This window comes from Symphalangus syndactylus, chromosome 21, assembly GCF_028878055.3.
Source record: "Symphalangus syndactylus isolate Jambi chromosome 21, NHGRI_mSymSyn1-v2.1_pri, whole genome shotgun sequence".
Taxonomy (NCBI): domain Eukaryota; kingdom Metazoa; phylum Chordata; class Mammalia; order Primates; family Hylobatidae; genus Symphalangus; species Symphalangus syndactylus.
The window spans coordinates 29,332,556-29,355,053 of record NC_072443.2 but is presented as its reverse complement, the minus strand read 5'-3'; the positions used below and the strand labels follow the sequence as shown (position 1 = coordinate 29,355,053).

General features: G+C 35.8%; 1 protein-coding gene across 9 annotated transcripts in view; it reads right to left on the bottom strand.

Annotated features, from left to right (window-relative positions):
• The window catches only part of ALCAM (activated leukocyte cell adhesion molecule), a 210,156-nt gene that overhangs the window by 32,422 nt on the left and 155,236 nt on the right, over positions 1–22,498 (bottom strand). For all 9 annotated transcript variants that reach the window (XR_010118624.1, XM_055260233.2, XM_063630600.1 and 6 more), the window contains exons 3-8: positions 19,834–20,053; positions 12,441–12,505; positions 10,795–10,882; positions 9,641–9,823; positions 4,371–4,498; positions 2,674–2,806 (exon numbers count right to left, since the gene is read on the bottom strand). Coding sequence is in view for 8 of the 9 variants with exons in the window: in XM_055260233.2 (XP_055116208.2) it covers positions 2,674–2,806; positions 4,371–4,498; positions 9,641–9,823; positions 10,795–10,882; positions 12,441–12,505; positions 19,834–20,053 (817 nt within the window). In the remaining variant the exon portion in view is untranslated. The remainder of the gene's footprint in view (positions 1–2,673; positions 2,807–4,370; positions 4,499–9,640; positions 9,824–10,794; positions 10,883–12,440; positions 12,506–19,833; positions 20,054–22,498) is intronic.

The window sequence follows — 22,498 nt, the reverse complement described above, 5'->3', positions numbered from 1 at the left end:
CAAATGAAGACTTAATGGAAGTATAGAGAACAGAGCCAAACTGGGTTTCAAAGCAGTAATAAAGGCTTTGTAAAGGGAATACTATATGTTCATGGCCTCTGATGGTTGAGAAGGACTTTGATAGGGGAAGATGCAACGAAAACTTTGGTCACATAAGCAAAGGCAAAGACATGAGAAAGCTTGGCAGATTTTGTAATGGTGAGTAATTGGGTATAAGTGGTGACAACTCATGGAAGTTAAACTCACACAATTCATTGAGACCAGACTGAAGAGGACCATGCTTGCCACACTAGGAGTTGTGTCTTTGTTCTACAGTATGAAGACTTGCCATTACACTCCGAGTTTCTCCTTGGTTTAATATGTCATAACTGCAACTTGTTGACTGCAACATCATTTTTAAAGTTCGTCTCTCCTATCAGACTGAAAGCACCATGAGGGTAGTGATTGTGACTTGGTTTGTCACTGATATATCCACAGTGGCTGACACATAGTAGACTCTCAAACATTACTATTGAATGAATGAAGGGAAGGAGCATGCTTTCTCAGTTTCTCATTAATATTAAACCATGTACCATCATATAGAAAAGTGGAGTTTCCTTGGAATATTTGGGTGAATTGTATTTAGATGAAAATTTTATTCTGGATGAGTTAGAAGTTTTTGTTAGCTGGATAGTTAATTTTCCAGAGAGGAGATAAATAATTTTACAGGACAATGATGGACTTTGAAAGCTCTGATGAAGACTCTATGTGTGCATATATTGGCAGGGAAACAGTGACTTTCATCAGCAACTAGGAATTTGTAGGCTGTGAGACTTGATGAGCAGTCTATTCTGCAAACATGTGCAAGAATGGGTTGGTGCTTCTCTACCCACACTTCCTTTAGACATGTTTGAAAAGGAAACAAATCTTGTTTTTGGAAAATAAGCAAGCAATCAAAGATAAGTGGGTAAAAATAGGATTTTTATGTTTCCATATAATTTAGAATCAGATGTTGATTTACTTGAAATACTTTTTTTCAGCTTTTGAGGAGGAACAGAGTCAGCAATAGAGTTAAAACCCAGTGTTAGAGTCTACCTGTCAAAACCAAGATGCATTTAAATCTAATTAAATGCACTAAAATCCAATTAAACTTTTACACACTTTTGTTTAATTTTCCCCCATCACAGCTAAACATGTAGGCATTACGTGGCTGCAACTAAGTCTTTTGCTTTGTCAGTCTGCCATCTATCCTTCCCTGCCTTATCTACAAGTAAAGTAAATAAGAGCCCTCTTCTTTTAGAGACCTGTGTACCTTGCATCTCTTAAAAATAAGCACATCACACCATCTCTAAGGCACTAGATTATTGATTAGTGGCCCAAAGACATCATGAGCAATGATAATAGAGAGCTATTCCACATATGCTTCTATCTGCTGGCTACATTCTCTCTCTTCATTATTTTATTTTATTTTCATGGAACAAGACTGGATAATATTGTTATACTGGAAGCTACTGCTTTCTCTGTAACTAGCCCCTGATGGTAGACACATTCAAACCCAAGCAACATAAGCAAGGAGTAAATGGAGAAATGGCCCAGCTGTGAACATAACAGTCCACTATTTTTACAGGGCTCTCAAGGGAGCACTCCAAACATCAGACAATCAGAAGCAACCATCTGGTTGCTTTATTCCCCAATGCACCCCCCTGTATCTCTCTCAAAATTTTAGCTCATATCCCACATGTTTTTAAAGTATTATGAGTCAAATGAAAGAGTTAGAACTATGTACGCAAGAAAATTTCTAAAGTCTCTTTATACTCAGTGGGATTGTAGTGGATGATGTCTAGAGGAAACCTTATTAATGGTACTGTCGAGTGCAAAGGACTTATTAGGAAGTTTGTACTATACCTCCAAGCAAGACTGACATTTGCTCAAAGCACTCTGAATTCTAGTGTCACCAGGGTGTGGTATGAATTAGTTTACCATTTTCATGATTCATCAGGTACATCAATAATATGGACTGCCATGAATTAGAACATAAAGAACTCAAGTTAAATGTCTGGTATTTATGTGTGTCTTTTTCTGTCACACCGAGGCAAATATAACTTTTGGAGTATTTGGAGATCAAAAGCAAATTAAAGGTTAAACAGTTATGTCCACAGTGATTTTCAAGAGGTTCTGTTTCCAGAAATTTCCTACCCCTCTATATAGAGTACATTCAGCCAATAAATAACGTCTAATGATCTCTACTTCCTGTTCCCAAAACTGAGTCTGTAGTAACTTTGTATTGCCTGAGTTTGGGTGTTAAATTTATTCTGTAACACAAATGATAATGCCGGGTCAACTGCAAAGCTGGTGCACTTCAAGAACATGGAAATGTTTTCTTAAAATATACAGAGTTGTTTCTTTAAGGTCCATATGAGTATTGTTCATTGACGCCACAAATTGAAGACACTTAGGAAGAAGATGGAGATGTACCACTGCCAAAAGTTGCAGTTATCAGAGCCATGCAAGGTTTCAATATTGCAGTGCAAATCTGGACAAAGGTGAGCTTATCCTGATGCTCTCTCTCTACTGCATCTATTACAACCAAGTTATTTAAGAAAGATATACCTGCAGTTCATTTGAAAAGATAGCTACATTAAGCTATTAGAAGCCTTTGAGGTGAAGCTGCTGATGAGGAAGTAGGTGACTTACAGTGAACTGTGATGGCTGTTGAAGCAATCATGCTTTTTTTGTCTATCAGGGAACACTTGTAGTCTCCTGTTGCATTGCGCCTCACATCTGTCAGTGTGTAAGTATTTGAGCTTCTTATTCCTTCGGGCTGTCCCTTTTGATAGAGGCAAAATGTCAGATGATTATACTTGGTCGCTACAATGAGAACAGTTGTATTTCTTGATGAAGATAGCATTTTATCAAGTAAGATAAAAAAGGGAATGTGTTTCATAGATCACGCAAAAAGAGTACAGTTTGTGTTACCAACATCTGATTCCTGGGCAAATAATTAATATTTTGGATCGTAGGAATTTGAGAGCTGATTTATTTTCTATTGATTACTTTTATTTTATTGACAGCATGGCTTTTGCTCAAGTTTCAAGGGCATTTTTAAAAAGTCCAATGTTTTATTTTCATATTTATGCCTATGTAATTTGACAAAAATATTTGAGGCAGCTTAAAGGAAATACGCTATATATACAGATTAAAAGAAAAAACATAAAAGGAACGAAAGAAAGAAGGAAGGAAGGAAAGTAAAAAGGAAGAAAAGATGAAATGAGAAGAATGAGAAAGAAAGAGGGGAAAGGAAGAGAGAGAGGAGAGGAAAAAAAAGAAAATGACGAAAGAAAAAGAAAAGAAATTAAGAAATTAATTAAGACTAGGAAAAATATAGATGATATAGGAATAATATATGTTAACAAAGAAAGATATTCAGCAGATATTATTGCTAAAACTGAGACACAAATTTGGCCCTGTCATCCCTGATAGCCAAAGCGGAAACCTAATTAGTTTTAAATTTTCCTTTGCAAAGGAAACAAAAACAGCAATTAATTTATTAGGAGAAACAAAGTTTTCTGTCAGCATAAAGAAATTACTTATACTAGTCTTCTGAATAATGTAGTGAATGACATTCTTAAATACTAATGAGTACTGTGGTAGATGAAATTTGTAAGCACATCCCTGCAGTAAATGCAGTATTGAGTTGCATTACGGCTTCCCTCAATGTGAAAGTGATGTCAAACACAAAGATACAGGAGAGCAAACAGGCGTCCTCAGAGAGAGCTCTCTCCTTGTCTGCTTCCAGATCCTTATGACATGCAGAGCACATCCGAGAGGAATTTTCCAAAGTATCCTCTATGCATATCATTTCCTTCAGCTATGATATGGAGAAAAGTTGAGGAAATGGCATTTCAAGATTATACATAATGACAAAAAAAGAGCCATAGCATTATCCTAAATATAACGTGCAACAGAACTATCCCTACTTCAGAGGGTTAGAGGTGTGTTCGGGGCAATGTTGTGGGCAGATTTAGAATCCACATCAGTTCATCCACTGTCATCAGTTTTCATTTTGGAGTTATCTGCTTCTGAGGAGCAGATTCTTACAGTTTATTTGGACAATTAAACTTTAAGTTTTTGCAATTATGGTTTCCTGTGGTTGGCTTTTTTTTTTTCTCTTTGTCCTTGAAATCTCTCAGCATTGAGAAAAAAGGCAAGAACACTGGCAGGTGCAGAAAAAGCTTCCACATGACATTTTATAGGTGGTGTCTCTTGTCGCCAGCAATAACATTTTTTCTCACTTAATCTTTCCATGTAAGTACAATTCTTCATGGCAGCCAGAAGTCAAACAACAGGATAAAATGATAGTCATCCAACTGAAGTAATACTTAAGCACTTACTGGTAAATAAAACAAAAATTCCTCTGGGGGAGGGTTGCCATTCCCTAAGCATTTAAGAGTGATGTTATCCCCTTCTTTGATGGCATTTTTTGGTGGCAGCACTTGTATTGTCACCTGCTCTGTAGGATCTGTAAGAGTTACAGACACAAGTTAACCATTTTTGTCAAGTACCGAATTACTCTGTGCATACAATGTAAATGACTAAATTATACATAATTTTCTTAAGAAGCTAGTAATGGTAATTGCTTAAATATACCTTTTTATAGAAGGATTGAAGCTAATAGCTACTTGCTATACAAGTACTAATCTTAGTTAGGGCAAACTACAAAGAAATCCTGTTACATAAAAATCAATTTCTTCTTAGCAAAATGTCTTTAACTGAGGTAGGAATGGTGGTAATTATTTTATGTATAAAAGACCATAGGAACAATCAAACTGCATGGCTTTATTACAGGGAAATTTAATTACATATTATATGAATCTTATAGTTTGGAAGGACAAAAATCAGCTAGCAAATAGCTAAAGCTATTAGATACCACTGTACTCATATTGCATAATAATATTTCATATGAAAAAAAAAAGAGGAGACATGAGCTAAACAATACCAGTAAGGATTTCGGCATGCAGGAGAGAAGATCTGCTTAAAAAAAGATGAATCCTATGAACTGACGGAGACCCTTGACACGATCAACAGGACTGTAAATGTATTGTAATTTTGTCCTGTTCATTGGAGCCAAGATGCAACTTTCATTCCATTTTGGTGATATTTATGGAGAAAATAGGGCTAAAGGGTATGCTTCAGCACTCAATGGTAGAATGCTAACGAAATTAAATGCTGGCTACAGTGAACCATATCTAGCAAACAGGAAATAAAATGAAGCGGTGCTGGCAATTAGAAATGATCCACTAACGTATCCATTTGTTATATTGCTAGATAATACAATGAATAATAAATTTTGAAATCATATAATGCAAAGGTATGTTTTATAGAATGTTTTCCACAGGACTTAATAATTATTGAGGCATGTGTATATATTTCCAAACTGGTGACACTAAAAATTATCTATGAAAATCTATTTTTTTTATTAGCTAACAAGTGAAATGAGTAAGTTATACTTTTGGAGGTTTTGTTCTATCTCTTGCAGTCATTTATTTACCTTTCTATAGATAAAGTGCAGATAAAAAAACTTTATAGAAGGTTGTTATAGATTGTTTCTTTGCCTTTTCTCTATGCTTGGGCATCTCTGAATATTTGTCCAGTATATTCTGAGGTTAAACGGTGATTGATTTAATACACTTCTTATTTGTTTTTCTGGATTTGCCTGAAGTAGTTTCCTAACCAGCAATTCCCGGTGAGGTTGAAAAGTAAATAAAATCTGGTTTTGGTGCCCTGCTGACCTTCCGTTTCTGGGCCTCTCCTGCTTTTCTTACTTGGCCCTTCTCTGACTAGTGCTCATGTTTGGCCTGTGGCTTGTCACTGTGGCACATCTCTGATCAAGGCTGACACAACAGAACAGCCAGGGATGGCAATCTCTGACTTCTTTCTCTATTTTAAAACTCCCCTTCTCTGTATTCCCTTTTCAATAGGCTCCGCTTTGTATTAGAGAGTCATCAAAGGGTTAATGTAACACATTTGCGTTTTGACAGTAACTCTCTGCATGTCCACTAACATGCTTACCTCAAAATTAATGATCCCTTGCTCTGTGTTTGCCCCTGACTTTGAATTTTACTCTGCCCATTAGTAAATCATCTTTTTGCCCATTACCCTGGCTTTCTCCTTTGCCCTCTCTTATCCATTCAGTCACCATGTCTTGATGATTAATACTTTACAATATATTTTGGGACTGATTCTCCCTTTCTATTCTCACTAACACTTCCTTAGTCCATGTCCTAATTAACCTACACCTGAAGCAATGCCATCAAATTTCACTTGGTTCCTCATCTTGAGTCTCCTTCCTTTTGATCCTTTCATATATATTTCCTCTGAATCAGTTTTCTGAAGTAGCACTTTGAATATTACAATGATACTCAAAATCTGTTACACATTCCCAACATATGAAGATTAAAAATAAAAACTCCTTAGCCTGGTATCCACAATTTGGCTTGAACCCAGCTCAAGTGAGAGTCTTCTCTCTTACTCTGCTACATAAACCCCTACAAAATAACTAAAACTGTCTACTGAAATTTTCTTTTCATGTATTTATTTATCCTACAGTCCTTCTTCGTTTATTCATTTGTTTGGCATCTATATTGTGCAAGCCTTAAGTGCTGGAATTATAAAGTTGAAAACCCTGCCTCAATGAACGTTTCCTCTATTTGTAAAGACACCAAACTTAATAATTAAGAGTATGACCACATAAAACCTGCATATGACACAAGCATAGGGATCCTGGTAGCCATCGATACATGTGACTAGGAAGCTTCCTGGAGGAACTGACCCTGGAGCTGGGTTTTGACACATAAATGGGTGTTTGCTAAATGATAACGGTGGGAAAATGACAGCATATGCATAGGCATGTAAGTATTACTCTACAGAAGGAATCTGGAAAGTAGAACAGACCACAATGGATACAGGCAGTGATGAGGGCTGAGACATACTGTAGGACCATGGCTGAAATGAACTCAAGGCATATTGCAATTGGGGGAGGGGGAAGGATATTAATCTGAGAGCTCTGGGGAGTCACTGAGAAGTTTTTATCACATTTGTGTTTTAGAAAAATATTTCTGACAGCAGTTTCGATGGCGGTTTATTTGGGGGTGAACAGAGAATGGTGGGCAGACAAGAGAAATACTATTTTGCAATTCATTTGAAAAATACTACTTTGAAATCCATTGCAGAAATACCGGCAATGAGGAATGGTGGCATAAATGTAGGCAGTGTCAGAAGGCAGAAATCAGATCAAAACAAAGATTAAAGAGCTAGATTCTCTAAAACCTCATTACTGATTGAATAGGGTAAGAAAGGAGTGGACTGGTACATTTGTCTCTAGCTTTCTCAAGATGAATTGGCCAATTTTTTTTTTTTCTTGAAATGGACTCGTCTCTCCTTTCCATTTAGCGATCTCCTTCTGTTCTCTGAAGTCTTCCTAGAGCAGTGGTTCTCCACTCGTAGTCCTCAGATCAGCAGCATTAGCACCATCAGGGAATTTGTTACAAATGCAGAGTGTCAAGCACCTTCCTACACCCACTAAATCAGAAACTCAAGGCCAGGGTGCAGTAATCTGTGCTCTAACAAGTCCTTCATATTCTTCTGATGCACACTACAGTTTGAGAACCACTGTCCTTGCGCATCTGAGCCCTCAAGACTCTTAATACTGAGTTCCTGAGGCTTTTACCCTTACAACCTTGCATTGGCAATTTCCTTCTGATGTAGATGTCTTGTTTCTCTATTGGAGTAGTACACTCCTTGAATGTGAGGACTGTCTTAAACTGCTTCTTTGTGCTTCGTGTTTTCACCATGAAGCCCACTGTGCTTCTTAAAATCCATGCCAAGTGCACCTTACACAGCCAGCATGATAAAATCATTTTCTTCGCATCCATTCAAGAACTTCTCTGTCTACCCAACTGTGCATGCCTCACACTCACAGATGTTTCTGTTCTTTCTGAAGCCAATTTCCCAATTCTTATTACTTATCTTGATGTTCTCTCCTGTCTTGTACACCTACACTTACACCAATATGGTTTATTTCTAATTGAATATTTCTAACAGAAAGAATTCTGGGCTGGGCTTGGTGGCTCACACCTGTAATCCCAGTACTTTGGGAGGCTGAGGTGAGCAGATCACCTGAGGTCAGGAGTTCGAGACCAACCTGGCCAACACGGTGGAACGCCACCTCTACTAAAAATACAAAAATCAGCAGGGTGTGGTGGCACATGCTTCTAATCCCAGCTACTTGGGAGGCTGAGGCAGGAGAATCACTTGAATTCAAGAAGTGGAGGTTGCAGTAAGCTGAGATTATGCCACTGCACTCTGGCCTGGGCAACAGAATGAGACTACGTCTCACAAAAAAAAAAAAAGAAAGAATTCTGCCTTCATCTAAAAAAAAAAGTTTGATTTTAGATAAGCTATACATAATGAAATATTAATTTCTTGGGTTTAAATCAAGTTGAAACTTATTTCCCAAGTTTAAGGCAAAACTACCTTTTAATATTAGGGCAACTTTGGAAGAATTTCACCTTTGTTCCCATATAAGATATTGTGCCCTAGGGAGCCAAAAAAAGAAATGTAGGTGAGGTGATTCTCTCGAAAGGCTCAGCACGCATTCCTGGCTTTTCTCTAAAATAGATGTAGAAGTGCTAGGTTACTGTAGAACACATGCCAGTATCACAAAAATTTTAGATAAATTAATAATAAGAAGAAAATCCTTTATTGCATTCCCCTCCAAATATCTTCAGCTCTATGTTTATATTGTGATAATGACCATATAGTAATAATAATAAAGTACTTAATAATGACAATTTAATGTGTGATGTAGCATGCTATTTTTGATTTGTGATTTCACTTACTCTCTATAACAACACTATCAGTTAGGTATTATATTTTTCCCATTTCAAAGTAAGAAAACAGATGTAGAGTAATTAAGCTACTTTTCAAGAAATGGTAATTGATAATGCTGGGACTAGAATTCCAGCATTTTTGCTCCTAATCATTAGATTATCTTGGCACCTGTCTTACAAGGAAAGCACAGCAATGGAGAAAAAGATTCTATTCTAATATCTACAGCTAATTTAGGGCAAGAATCTGTGCCTCACTTTACTAACTAAAATAATGACGTTAGAACAGATGACCATGAAGATTCCTTTGTAGACAAACACTCTGTTTCAAATACACAATTTAGTTAAGTAAAATGTCTTGTAATACAACATCCTATCAAACTTATGCAATTGATCTCATTATTAAAATAAATTTCTTCATTAAAATGGTAATCTCTTATTTAGAAAGCCAGTCAGTCATAAGTCTATATCTGTCTATCATTCATCCAGAAAATGATCAGTTATAGACCTTATCTTTAAGGAACTTAGTGTGTAGTGGAATTCAGAAGAGATACTCATAGATAAAAAGTAGAGAGTGAAAGATATTATAGGATGGATAAATGTTTATTCATGCTATGGTCTCCTAAACAGGAAGAGATTATGTGGGTGCCATCAATTTGGGGTGCAGATTGGAAGCAGAATTCAAAGAATAATTGGATTGGGACTTCAAAGATTAATAGCATTTGAATATTATTTCTAATACATTAAATAACATAATTATATATTGAATTACTTACAGTAAATATCAAATACTGCCTGTTCAGAATGAATTGTTTTCTGGCCAGATGGCCCATAATATGTCACAGAGCAGGTGAATGGCATTTGTATGTCAGCCTTGGTTGTCTTGTACTCCAGGGTGGAAGTCATGGTATAGAGCTGAGTCACTGGGTCCATTTCCTTTTTAAAAATTATAACCACCGCTGAAGAAAATAAAGAACACTGATGATAGGGTCTTTCATCTGACAATCACAATCCTTAACGAAACAGCACCACACCTTTGAGAAGTGGTTTTTTCCTTCTAACTGTATTTAGCAGGAGAGAAAATTGACATGTAGTGAGGTTAGATGTCGTCTCAAAACCGTGAATCAGAGACACAGAAACAGAATCCTGGAATCCCTTTTCCCACTCATGTAATTAACTTCTAGATCATGCCATATACAGAAATTATTTTCTCTACTCTTGATTCTTCTGTACAAGGGCTGAAAATGATGTTTAAAAAATCACATATTAATTTAGTACATACTTAAAGTAACAGAGCATAAGAGTCATAGCTCAAAAGAGGGCAACATATTTAGATCCTGAATAGTTTAAAGCGCGGGTCTCTAATCCCCAGGACTGGTACTGGTCCACACAGCAGGAGGTGAGCAGTGGGCAACCACAAGAAGCTTCTTTTGTATTTACAGCCACTCCCCATGGCTCACATTACTGACTGAGCTCCTCCTCCTGTCAGATCAGCTGTGGAATTAGGTTCTTATAGGAATGCAAATCCTGTTGTGAACTGTGCATATGAGGGATGTAGGTTGCATACTTGTTATGAGAATCTGATGCCTGATGATCTATCACTGTCTCCCATCACCCCTAGATGGGACTGTCTAGTTCCAGAAAAACAAGCTCAGGGCTCTCACTGATTCTACATTATGGTGAGTTGCATAATTATTTCGTTATATATCACGATGTAATAATAATAGAAATAAAGTACACAATAAACATAATGCCTGTAAATCACCCTGAAACCATCCCCCCACCCCGATCCAAAGAAAAATTGTCTTCCATGAAACCAGTTCCTGCTGCCAAAAAGGTTGGAGACCACTGGCTTAAAGAACACCTAGAAAAAAGAAAGTCAGAACAGGTCCTCTGAATGTACTCCCTGTCCCCCTGCCCTCATACCCACCTCCTTCAAGGGGATGTAGCACTTTTCCATTCCTGTACCATGTGATGTTGCCATCTGGATAACTGTCTTCTGAAATGCAGTCACCCAACTGCAAAATAAAAAGGCAATGTTATTACCTTGGTTCAATCAGGGGCTGTCAATTTGGAAACTCCAGAAACTCAGGCAATGCAGAGTTATTCCAAAGGTTTCTTGACAAGTTTATTTTCCAGCACTGACAAAAGACTGAATGTATGCTCTCTGGTATAAAAACAATGTCTTTCTAAGACGTTTTTAACAATTTATTTGAAAATATACTTTGACCATTTTTAAATGTGCAATAGATGGTGTCACTATTATAAAATCACATTCATTTGAAAGCATTGCCAAATTCATTTTGACACTATTCATTTTTAACATTAACCAAATAACATTACTCTATTAACACTGACTATTACTGACTATTACCATGAATCATAGATCTTCATACGGAAGAATAATTTGGTGTTAAAATGGGGCTGCCTCTCCAGTTTCATACTACATATATTTCAAGATGATATATATTATCATACTCTATAATTCCCTTCACTTTCTTTAAATGTATTTTAACTTTAATATTTCATATTCATCAAATAATTTTATGCAGTAAAATTTAACATGACGCAAAGAATGTAGAACTTGGGTTTCTACCTCCCAACAAAGGAAAACTTTCTTATTTTAGTTACATTATTATTCAATATGGAACTCCAACTTTGTCCCCCACTTTAATACAGTTTTCCTTCACATATCTGTTAATGCGTTGTTCGAATCTGATCTCACCTCTTTACTTCAATCTTTCAGTAGCATAATTTGCCAACAGAATAAAGTCCAAACTCCCTATTTAGTATGTAAGATTTGTCATGATCCAGCTTTTCTTTGCCTCTCCAGATTCATCTCTTTCTATCCTTTCTTGTTTTATGTCTTGGCACCCAGTTTCATCAATGCCAAAATCTGCTGTTTCCCAAACACACCGTTCTCTTTCACATCCTATTATTTCATATTGTTGGAAAGCCATCTCTACCTTTGGCTTGGCGAAAATCTATTCATCTTTCATCATTCTCTCTCTCTATTTTTTTTACACAGGGTCTTGCTCTGTTGCCCACAATGGAATGCAATGGCACAAACATGGCTCACTGCAGCTTTGACCTCCTAGGCTCAAGCAATCCTCCCTACCAGGCATCAGCCTATCAAGCAGCTGGGACCACAGGCATGTACCACTATGCCCGGCTAACTTTTAAATATTTTTTATAAACAAGGTCTTGCCATGCTGCCCAGGCTGGTCTCGAATTCCTGGGCTCAAGTGATCCTCCCACCGTAACCTCCCAAACTGCTGGGCTTACAGGCATGAATCATGCTAATTGGCTTTGGCCTTCTATTCAACAATCCATTAATTCAAATAAGAAAGACTCCTCTTTCCAGAAATGACCCCACCTTCCTTGATGTCCCCATGGTCACCTGACACTGTGAGCATGTTGTATCCTCTGTGCCTTGTGCATAATTTCTGATTGGGAGCTGCAACACTGTCATCTCCACAAGAGCAAAGCCTATCTTACTTGTCTTGGAATGTAAGGTCAGAAGAAGGCACTTACAACACTGGCTAAATAAAGGTATCAATCAAAAACAATTCTTACCTTTTTTAGCTGCTCTGTTTCGAGAAAGAGTGCTTTGCTTACAATTTCAGGTTTAGATGGTTGCTCTAAAGTTAAGCAGAGAAAGATTTTAAGTACATATGTAAGAAAAATGGGACTTCTGTGATTTGGTTTACACCAAAAACAATTCATTTACTCAATACAGAAGAATAAGCAACAGAATAAAAATAGATTTCGTTATACAATCTGGATTTAGGGAATCTATAGATCTACCCCTTCAAATATTTGTTATCTTAAATGTTATTTTCAGTGCTTGTAATTCCTTTGAATAAAATATCGATAATGCTTTCTGAATGCTTTATAAGTGGTGAATATGGATTTGATAGTGAAACAAGGGCTAATGTCCTACATAGGATATATTGTCTCTAATTGATTACCATGAGCACTTCTTACTTATCAGTAACTTCCAGTTCATTAAGTGAAGACATTAATTTACACGAACCAGAATCACAAAGGTTCTTGTTTAAAATTCAGATTTCTGAGCCCTATTTGGCCTACTGAATCAGAATTCCTGAAAAAAAAAAAAATCCCATAACTCTACATTTTAAACAAGTTCCTAGGGGATTCTCAGTCACCATAAAGTTTGAGAAACACTGTTCTAAAATCATGGGAAATAGAAAGCAAGTTAAGGAATTTATAAACCCAAATTTCCGAAATATCTCTGACTTTACCTCTTAAGCCAAGTCACAATATGAAACTGTAAATGTGAGAAAACCTTTCAAGTGTGGAACCTGAGATGATGGACAAAAACATTTTAAATATAGGAAGTTCTAAGAAACATACATTTTAATAAAGACTTCAGGAGCAATTGATTAAAAGTTGCAGCAGCAATTTATTATTCAAACTGATTTTAAGTTATTTTATTCTTAGCTGCTATTTCCTATCAGTGATGGATTTTACGCTTTTTAAATAGCTCCAACAATTAGTTTATACAAAAAGTATATTGCCTCATTGTCACTGATTTTTGTGAGTCTCATGGACCAAAATTATTCTATTTTCTTATAAACAAATGTATTTAAACAATCAGCTAATTTTTCTTTTATATTGTTTACCACCTAATACCTTTAATTTTGATTACCAAACTAAACTAAATTGGCTTTTGTATAATTATTGCTCAATTTGGAATTCAGTTATTAGACATGTTACCTCCCCAGATCATTATAGAAAACAAGTAAAACGACAAAATGTCTCTGGGGTAGCAAAATGGATATCTTTAGACTGTATGAGAAACAAATGTAACCTTCTTTAGGTTAATATCTAGAGTTAATTTCCCCTCATAAACATGTTTTACATTGGATATTAGAATAATGAACAAAAATAATAAATCCTCCCATGTGTTGAACTCGTGCACTTTAATTATAAGAGGGCCTACTTAACTATTAATTCTAGAAATATAATTCTAGAAATATAATTCTAAAATATAATTCCACAAATACAATTTTCACAATGATTTCTAGTTTCCAAATACACTGATTGGGAACAAAGCATAAGCAAGATAGAACAATAGAAAAAATAAATATAGAAAAATAGGAAGACACAACAGAGAAAATTAACATTAACGCAAACTAGAAGTGACACTTGACTACCGGATTGGTAGGATAGTGACTATAAAATGATAAAAAGTTGACCAAGAAAAAAAGCTTCTCAAAATAGACACTAGTTTCTGGGAAACATATTGTGTGGGGGTTAAAGTCTTTCACATAAGAGTAAACCTTGACATTATCAAGTCAAAGTTTTCTGGAAACTGAAATCAGTTATTTAGTGACACCCTCTCTGAGAGCCCAATAGATGTAATATATGCAGTTAATTTATGTGGCCAATGAAGAGTCAAAATGAACAGAAAAAAAGGTCAAAACATTCTTAGTTTCTCCTTCAAGAGTATTATGCCTGGAATATGTGGCGATATTTGACAATTCTCCCCATAAATTTAGGTTCTAAATAGACAGATTTGGTGGGTCGCTTTGCCAAGTTTCACTACTTTCCAGTTCACCAAAGTAAAATATCAAGACTGTTGTGCACATACTCTTTCTCTAATAGAAAATGTATACCTTTGCTTTGTAAACCCTGTAATGTTTTATCAATGCACCCATAATCATAAACACTTTGTATTTCAATGTTTGGTCCTTTACTCATGGTCATGTGTGTTTTGTTGCCACAAATGCTTTATAAAATTCCTTATTTTTTCAATGAAATGAAACTGTAGCAAACCTTAAGGAAACCTGATGAAAGGATGTTTAAAGTTTAATCATGCTTACTTTATGATTCGTCTGTTTGGAAAAGAGGGTCACAGAGAGTATTGTGATTGTAATGGTAATACTTATTTCATTTTCCTGAGTTATTTTCTCCTTAAATGTTTGTTTCGAGCCCTCTATATTAACTATGTATCTTGAATGTAATTTTCTTTTATATTAGGTTGTAACAATTGATGAGTATTAGTTGGAGGACCATAAAAGAGGACATGTACTATTTTAGCAAAATTGCATATTGATTCCAAGGTGTTAAAAAAATAGTCTATGTGAATTATATCTTAACATGATTCAAAGATTCATAACCAAGTATAGAATTGAAAGGAAAAGCAATGCTACTCATTTACTTGTATCATTAAAGTAATTTAGTCAAGGGCAATGATTTAAGCCAAATTTTGCTTCTGAATCTTCTTGACTAAGTTTCTCTAAATCACTCAACTGAATATTTATCAAATGGAAAAATCATGCCTTTGTTTATTTTCTTTTTTGCTGACCTGGCTATCTTAAGTAGTTAGAAGCTATATCATAATAGGGCCACACTATGGTAGCTTAAAATTATACAATAGGGAGATTAAAAATATCTTACAGTGTTTATTCTAAATCCGATAGTAGTTTACAAGGGGTGTGTGTGTGTGTGTGTGCACGCATGTGTGTGTTGGAGACGGGGGCAGCTGATATTCATGGCAACATGTAGTATGTGCCATTATCTTGAACAATGATATATAATGCTAAGACTCAAATGGTTTCGGTTTTTAATAATTTTGTTTTAAGCTCAGGGGTACAAATGCAGGTTTGTTACGTAGGTAAAGTTATGTCATGAGAGTTTTTGTACAGATTATTTCATCACTTAGGCATTAAGCCCAGTACCTATTAGTTATTTTTCCTGATTCTCTCCCTCTTCCTACCCTCCTCCCTCTGAAAGGCCCCAGTGTGTGTTGTTCTCCTCTATGTGTCCGTGTGTTCTCATCATTTAGCTCCCACTTATAAGTGAGAACATGCAATATTTGGTTTCTGTTCCTGTGTTAGCTTGCTATGGATAGTGGCTTTCAACCAAATAAATTGTAGGGCTTTCACTAATACCCATTAAGGGCTGATCATATATAGTGAAAAGTTAAGCTACATGTAATATTTAGTGCCAATTAAAACATTTCATCAATAGTGCCCTTACTTTTCCCTCTACTTTTCTTTGTGTTTTTTATCATCTGCAGTTATATGGGAGATTTTATAGCTGGAGAAGAAATTGTGGTAAGTGGCTGGGGAGTGGTCAGAAAGAAATATACTGAAATAGACAGGCTCTTTTGTTCTAATACCCAGACTGTTGCTAGTAAGAGCTATGAACATTAGCCTTCAAATAATCTAAAAATCAGCAACCTTCTAAAATGTATATTTTTTGGCATCTAGCCAGCTCACAGAAAGGTGAGAATGTATTGAAGAAGGCACAACTGCTCTGTATTACCCACAGTGTTCTAGTATTACTATAAAAACCCACACATAGGATAGCTCAATTTAGTAAGAGAGGAGAGCAAGTGAAGGCAGATGCAAATGGTCGTGTTGACTCAAAACTGCTCTTCCCAGTACTTTGTCAGCAATCACCCCTCATAAATCATGAAGTATTTTAAGCAAACTACTGTGGGCAAAAGGTATCTTTTATATTTAAATAATCAAAATGAAATATCTGGTGTAGATCTCATTGTTGAACAGATCATTTTCTGCTTCTTCCCCCCTCAACACCCCCCAAAATTTTACTTTTAAGTTGAATGACTTTTAGGAGGAGGGTGAAAGCAAAGACATTTAATTTTGATAAAGCAGTCAGAACAGTATCCAAATGGGAGGAATCCAAATAAAAGCTCTGAAGTACCTCTGTGTGAAGCCACTAAACACAGCCCATCATCATCATAAGACCTGGTCCATATGTACCACAGAGCAGACTCCATGTCTGCAATACCACAGAGCACCACCAGAGTAGACTAGACTTGTAATTAGCACAGGGTGTGGTTTTCAAATTTTTTTTAGAGCTGGAGCCACTCCTCCATTTTTTTTTTTCCATGAACAAATTATCATGAAAAACTTTGAAATGTTGAAATAGACTGAAGTCTCACTAATCGAGTAGAAATAGCTCCTCACCTTCCTCAACTGTCTTCATTAACTCCTGAAGAAGATCCTAGCATCAGAATGGGAAAACCTCCCGTCTCATCCAAAGTATTCATTTTACTGATGAGGAGTGAATCCTAGCCCCAGACTGGTGAGGTGACTTGCCCAAAGTCAGAAATTAGCAGCAGATCTCACAAAGTAAGGTCTCCTGGTGACCCGCTCAGTGACTGCTCCATCTCACCACCAACAGCCTTCTGGCTCTCTGGGTATCCATTTGACTTCTAGACCTTTTTCACAATCACTAGAATGAATCTTTGGGCACATTTAAAGGTCGACACTTGCTTCTGAATGGTTTTATTAACCTCAAATGTGCACTGAATAAAAACACAGTTTGATTTTGATGCCATTAAACTAAAAGAAAAAATCTGATTAGTGGTGACTAAGAATGCCACTTATTTGGATTTGGGCTGATTTATAGGTATGATTTCTTGCATATGAGGAATAGCTTAAAATTAAATAAGCAAACCTACATTAAAGATAGCAAGGTCATTTGCCAGGGGCTCTACTTTGAATAAAAACAATTTGACTTAGCTCATGAGGATGGCAATCAGCAGCAGCCTGATCTGAGACTGGCTCCCATTAACCACACTTGATTCTATGGTACACAGTGCACGTTGCTAAGTGATTCAACAGAGGGAAACAGAGGACTGATTGATGGGCTTAGTAACTCTTAAGTGACTGCAATATATATATGCAGAGAATGAAAGTCTCCCTGTCACAGCTGCTTTTTGCTTCACAGAAAGTGACCCAAAGTAAATTCATTGAAAACAAAACAAAACAAAAAAAACAAACCAAAGCCCCTATATGCTTTTTGTAAACATTGTCTTTATCGTAAGCTTTGCTGCTCATTTTACTGGATTTGGAGGGTCTCACGATTTTTAGTATAAAATACCATTTTCAAGAGTGTGTAACTTGTCTATGTAAATTCTCCCTGGCCCACAGCCTGGAATGCAAATTCTGTTTCTGAGAATCACTTTGTTTTCAACAACATCAAAAAGAGAAGGAAGTAGGGGGGTGTTGGCGGTAGGTGGGGTGTGAGTTTGTTTTCACAATAATAGAAATTCCCTGTATTCCAAATCAGCTTATAAATTTTATTGAATTAGGCCAACTGAATTTTTTTCAGATTTCTGAAAAATCAGATTTGGGCTGATTTACAGGTATGATTTCTTGCATATGAGGAATAGCTTAATTTTTTTTTTTTTTTTTTTTTACAAAAAATGTTTTGAAAACTGTCACAAATAATTCTTCCAAATGAAACAAACTGAATTTTCACAACTCCCTTGTATATTACCATCTCAGTGTAGGAAAATTTTAACACCTTAAAAATGAAACCTGACAATGACAAATTAATACACATAACCATTAGAGTACTGTGACTTAACCTCTGTAGCTGCTGTGGTCCATTTCTGATGTCTGGTTATATTATGACATTATATCTATCACCAAAAAACTTTTTGATTACTCACTTTAGAAAAGTGTCCTGAGCAGTGCACTATTCATCTTTCTAATAACATGAAAGTGAAATAGAAGAAAATAAAAAAAGTACATGGGCCACTGGCAAATGCAGGATGCAGACTATTTGGGATGTTTTATGGAAACGGGCATGAATGCAAACACTTGGTAGTTGGTTTGATTCATAAAACGATCGAGAAGTGTGGATGGTTTCTGGAAAGTGCCTTCTAAGCTGAAAGGTAATCAACTGAAACATGTAATATGCTTTTACAAGGTTCTTCTGGGGAACAAAGGTTTCCTTTGATAGTATAAGCATGCTTCGAATCTGCATCATGAGCCCATAGGAGCTTTGAAGTCCGTATAAATACTTGAGGGACAGACCTACTTAGTTGCACAAGAGAAACAGGAAAAATCCACAGTTACTTGCTGTAGTTGGAAGGCCCTCTGGGTTTCTTTCTTCTCTATTTATTTTAATAATTTCTAGGCGCTGTCAAGTTATCAGAAAGCAGAGGGGAAAAAGTTGTAAAGTGAAACCTTCTTCCCTAATTAAAAAAGACTGAAAGACTGGCATTCTGAAACTTTTGAGACCTGTTTCATTCTCTGTAGTGTCTAAAATATTGTGAAGTAACAGAGGTGGGACTTTTTATTTCAGTTTTAAAAGATGAAATACTTTAATTATAACTTCTCAAGTCATTCATTTGCACAGCTGTTTGCACAGTAACATTAACTATATGCTATCATTAGGCAAAGTAATTTTGTCATAGTGACTATAATTATTCCAAGTTTCTTCTACAATTTTCTCTTCTTCCATCCCTACTCTACTTTCTCTCCTTGGTGTATCCCACATAAGCATTCAGGGTGTGGTGAGTTTTTTAAATTTTAGGACAATTTTTCTAAACCAAGTGAATACTTTTTGAAATCTAAATCAATAACCAATCAATAAAGGTCAGGATGGAAATGTATCTATATCTCTAATATATATAATATATAAAATGTTTATATGTGGATACATATGGGATATTTATATATGTGGATATATATAAATGGAAAATTTATATCTCTGTTAAAATATAGTTTGAATTTGCTTATATTTTATTATTATGTATCAAAATGGCAATTTCATTTGGTTCAGCCAAATACATGTATATGTAAGCATGATATACATGATTACATATGTATCATATATCTATGTATGTATCACACAACACTTATTTGTACATGTCAGTAAAAATTAAGATCACCTGCTAGTTATCAGTAGCAGTACTTCATAGCTCATGACATTTTTACATGACAAAGTAACAGAGAATATCATTTTAGTTCCTCACTGCAAATCTCCTATTTGAATTTCATACTCTTTGTTTTCTTTGCTGATAGTATATATGAGCAGAATGAAGATCTCTTTAAGTCCCCTTATATAGATACCTGCTATAGAGACACTACAGAGAGTTCAGTCTTCTTTCTAAAGAACATGGTCTGGTACTGGCCATCGATCCCACTTAGCAGTGACACTGCTGCAGACTACTTACTGAACACCTTGACTATTGTAGGTGCCTCAAACACGTTGTCCTCAGTTACTAGCATGCACACAAATCTCTTTTCATCACTGATCCTTGCATTACTGATAGACAAAGTGTAGTTTTCTGAGAGGCTCAATCTGTCTTTGTATTCTGGTACATCGTCGTACTGCACACTTTTCTTTGTAGAGGACCTGAAGGCAATAAATACTGGGGAGCCATCGGGCTTTTCCTAAAAATTAAAATAATAATACATTTAAACACAAGCATATTCAGATGTTTTAGGATTACATTCAAAATAACATTTCCTTGGCCATATTCTACCAATATCTATATTTTTTGTCTATGAAGAATAATTTTTATACAAGTCTCACGTAAATATTTGAATACAGAAAATCCTTCATAAGATAGAAGCCATACGATCTTTTACAGATATCAATTTAAATGAGTAAAAATGAAAGGGTAGATCTCCAGGAATCAGATTTTTTTTTTCATTGAGAAGATAGAATTATTAACTGTTTTGAAACTTACATGGGCTGTATGTGTTTAACATAAAATAAAACATAGATAAATGCAAACAAAGGTACAAAATGATGTTCAGATAACCATCACGGCAGGTATACACTTGAGCTGCAAATACTGGTTTGGATATTTTGGGCAATTATCTTTGGAATATTCTTTACTTTAATCCACCTATTTTAAATGTCCACACCTCTAACCAAAACTGATGTAGCTGACCTTTATACATAGAGTAGTTCAACCAGTCTTGATGGAGAAACAGTATTTACCCTTGTAGAATAATTATGTCCATTAAGGAATGAATCAGATTAACTAATACAAGCCATAGTTTTGCTGAGTCATAACAATGAGCTCAAAAGTCTTTCATACAAAAACATCACCAAAATAAGATGTACTTTGCATACACAATTATGCCAAGAGCACTGAGACATATAATGCATTTCTTCCTCTGGTCCCACAAAAATTTTCTCACCTAATAAGCAATTTAATCTAAAATCAGGGGCAGTCCCTTCTTTATGTACCCTACAAGACCTTTGAGAAAATTAAATGTGATATATGTTATAGTCCGTGACAAATTTTAAGATTCCATGGAGGATTCTGTTTTAAGAATTAATAATATCAATTACTAAGTTAATATTGGAGTCCAAAAGTTTTATTTGCTTAAATATCTGAATACATCAATAATATTCTTCCTAACTCTTTTAATCACAGGTTTACAGTGCAAATCCTCGTCTTAAGTCATTCCTTCATTATGCAAAGTATGTTAGACCACTACCTTATTCATCCCCTTATGCAATAAATAATAGTTACTAATTTTTGAGCACTTAACTATATGGCAGGTGTTTTCTTTGGGCTTTCTATGCAGTAATTGGTTTAATATTCATAACAGCCTTATAAGTTAAACTTCAATATTAGCCTCATCTACAGACTAGACCATGGAGGTTGAGTTTGGTTAAATAACTTCCCAAGGTCTTGTCTGGGAAATCTTAGCAGAGCAAAAATTTGAGCTTAGAGCTTGGCCTCATTATGGTTACACTGTACCACTCTTGAGAGCCTTCAATCCCTCTTCTGCACCAGGCAACTATGGCAGATAATGGTGAGGCGGTGTCAGGAATAGTGTTGGAAAGAGTGAACAGGGAGCTATAATCTCCATTCATAGGGAGTTTACAATATGATCTGGGAGAAATCAGGCCATTTCTTCTCTATGTTTACTTCGGCTCATTTTTCCAAAACTTTCCTTTGTCTTTTAGGTGGTTACATTAAATTAGGGCATATATGCTATTTCTGCAAATCAAGATTGACTTTAGAGCATATAGTGCCTCAAATGTATCTCAGTTTATTGCTGAAGCCTTTTGCTTAACTAAAAATTTGAAAATTGCCATTATTGTTTGATTTCCAGTGCCACTGTGCCAGTTCAGTTTAGGTGAACCCTACTCCCTGGGTAAATGCTACTCCCTGGGTTATAGTTAGAATTTTCTATGATCATATAAGTTTGCCATCACCTGACTCCATTTATTTTGGCAGCAAATTTGATTGAACAAGTGCATTATGTGGTAGTCCCCAGGCACTTGGAATTTTGATGGCGCTAATAGACTCTGTTCTCAGAGGCCTTAACTTCAAATTTCCACATTTATAGGAAACCGGAAATAGTTCAAAGTTACCTCGAGTGAACTGGATACTAAATAGAAGGAGGCTACAGAGAAATGCTGTGCTGCCTTACCACCTTCCTTTCATTTCCCACTCACATGAGCATAGTATGGTTAGGATTCTGCTGCATCACAGATACGAGTTCACTTTGTTGAACGATTACTACACGACAAGTACTAGGTAAGTATTTTGATATCAATTTATTCGGGTACTCTCAAAACACTATGAGGAAGATATTTTTATCTCATTTTATGGATGAAAAAATAGGGATTAATTCCTCTGCCCAGAATCTCACAGTGAGCACAGTGTGGAACCTGTTGATTTCAGAACCTATATTTTAAAAGACTGTGTTAAATCACCCCTGGAGTGCAAGTTTAAGCACATTTCTTACAGTGTGTTCTGCAGAATGTTTGTTCTTGGAGATGTCTGAGGAAAAAAGTTGTGTGGTCAAATAAATCTAAGCAATGAATCAAACTATGACCCTCAGACAATTCTTAATGAATTTTACATA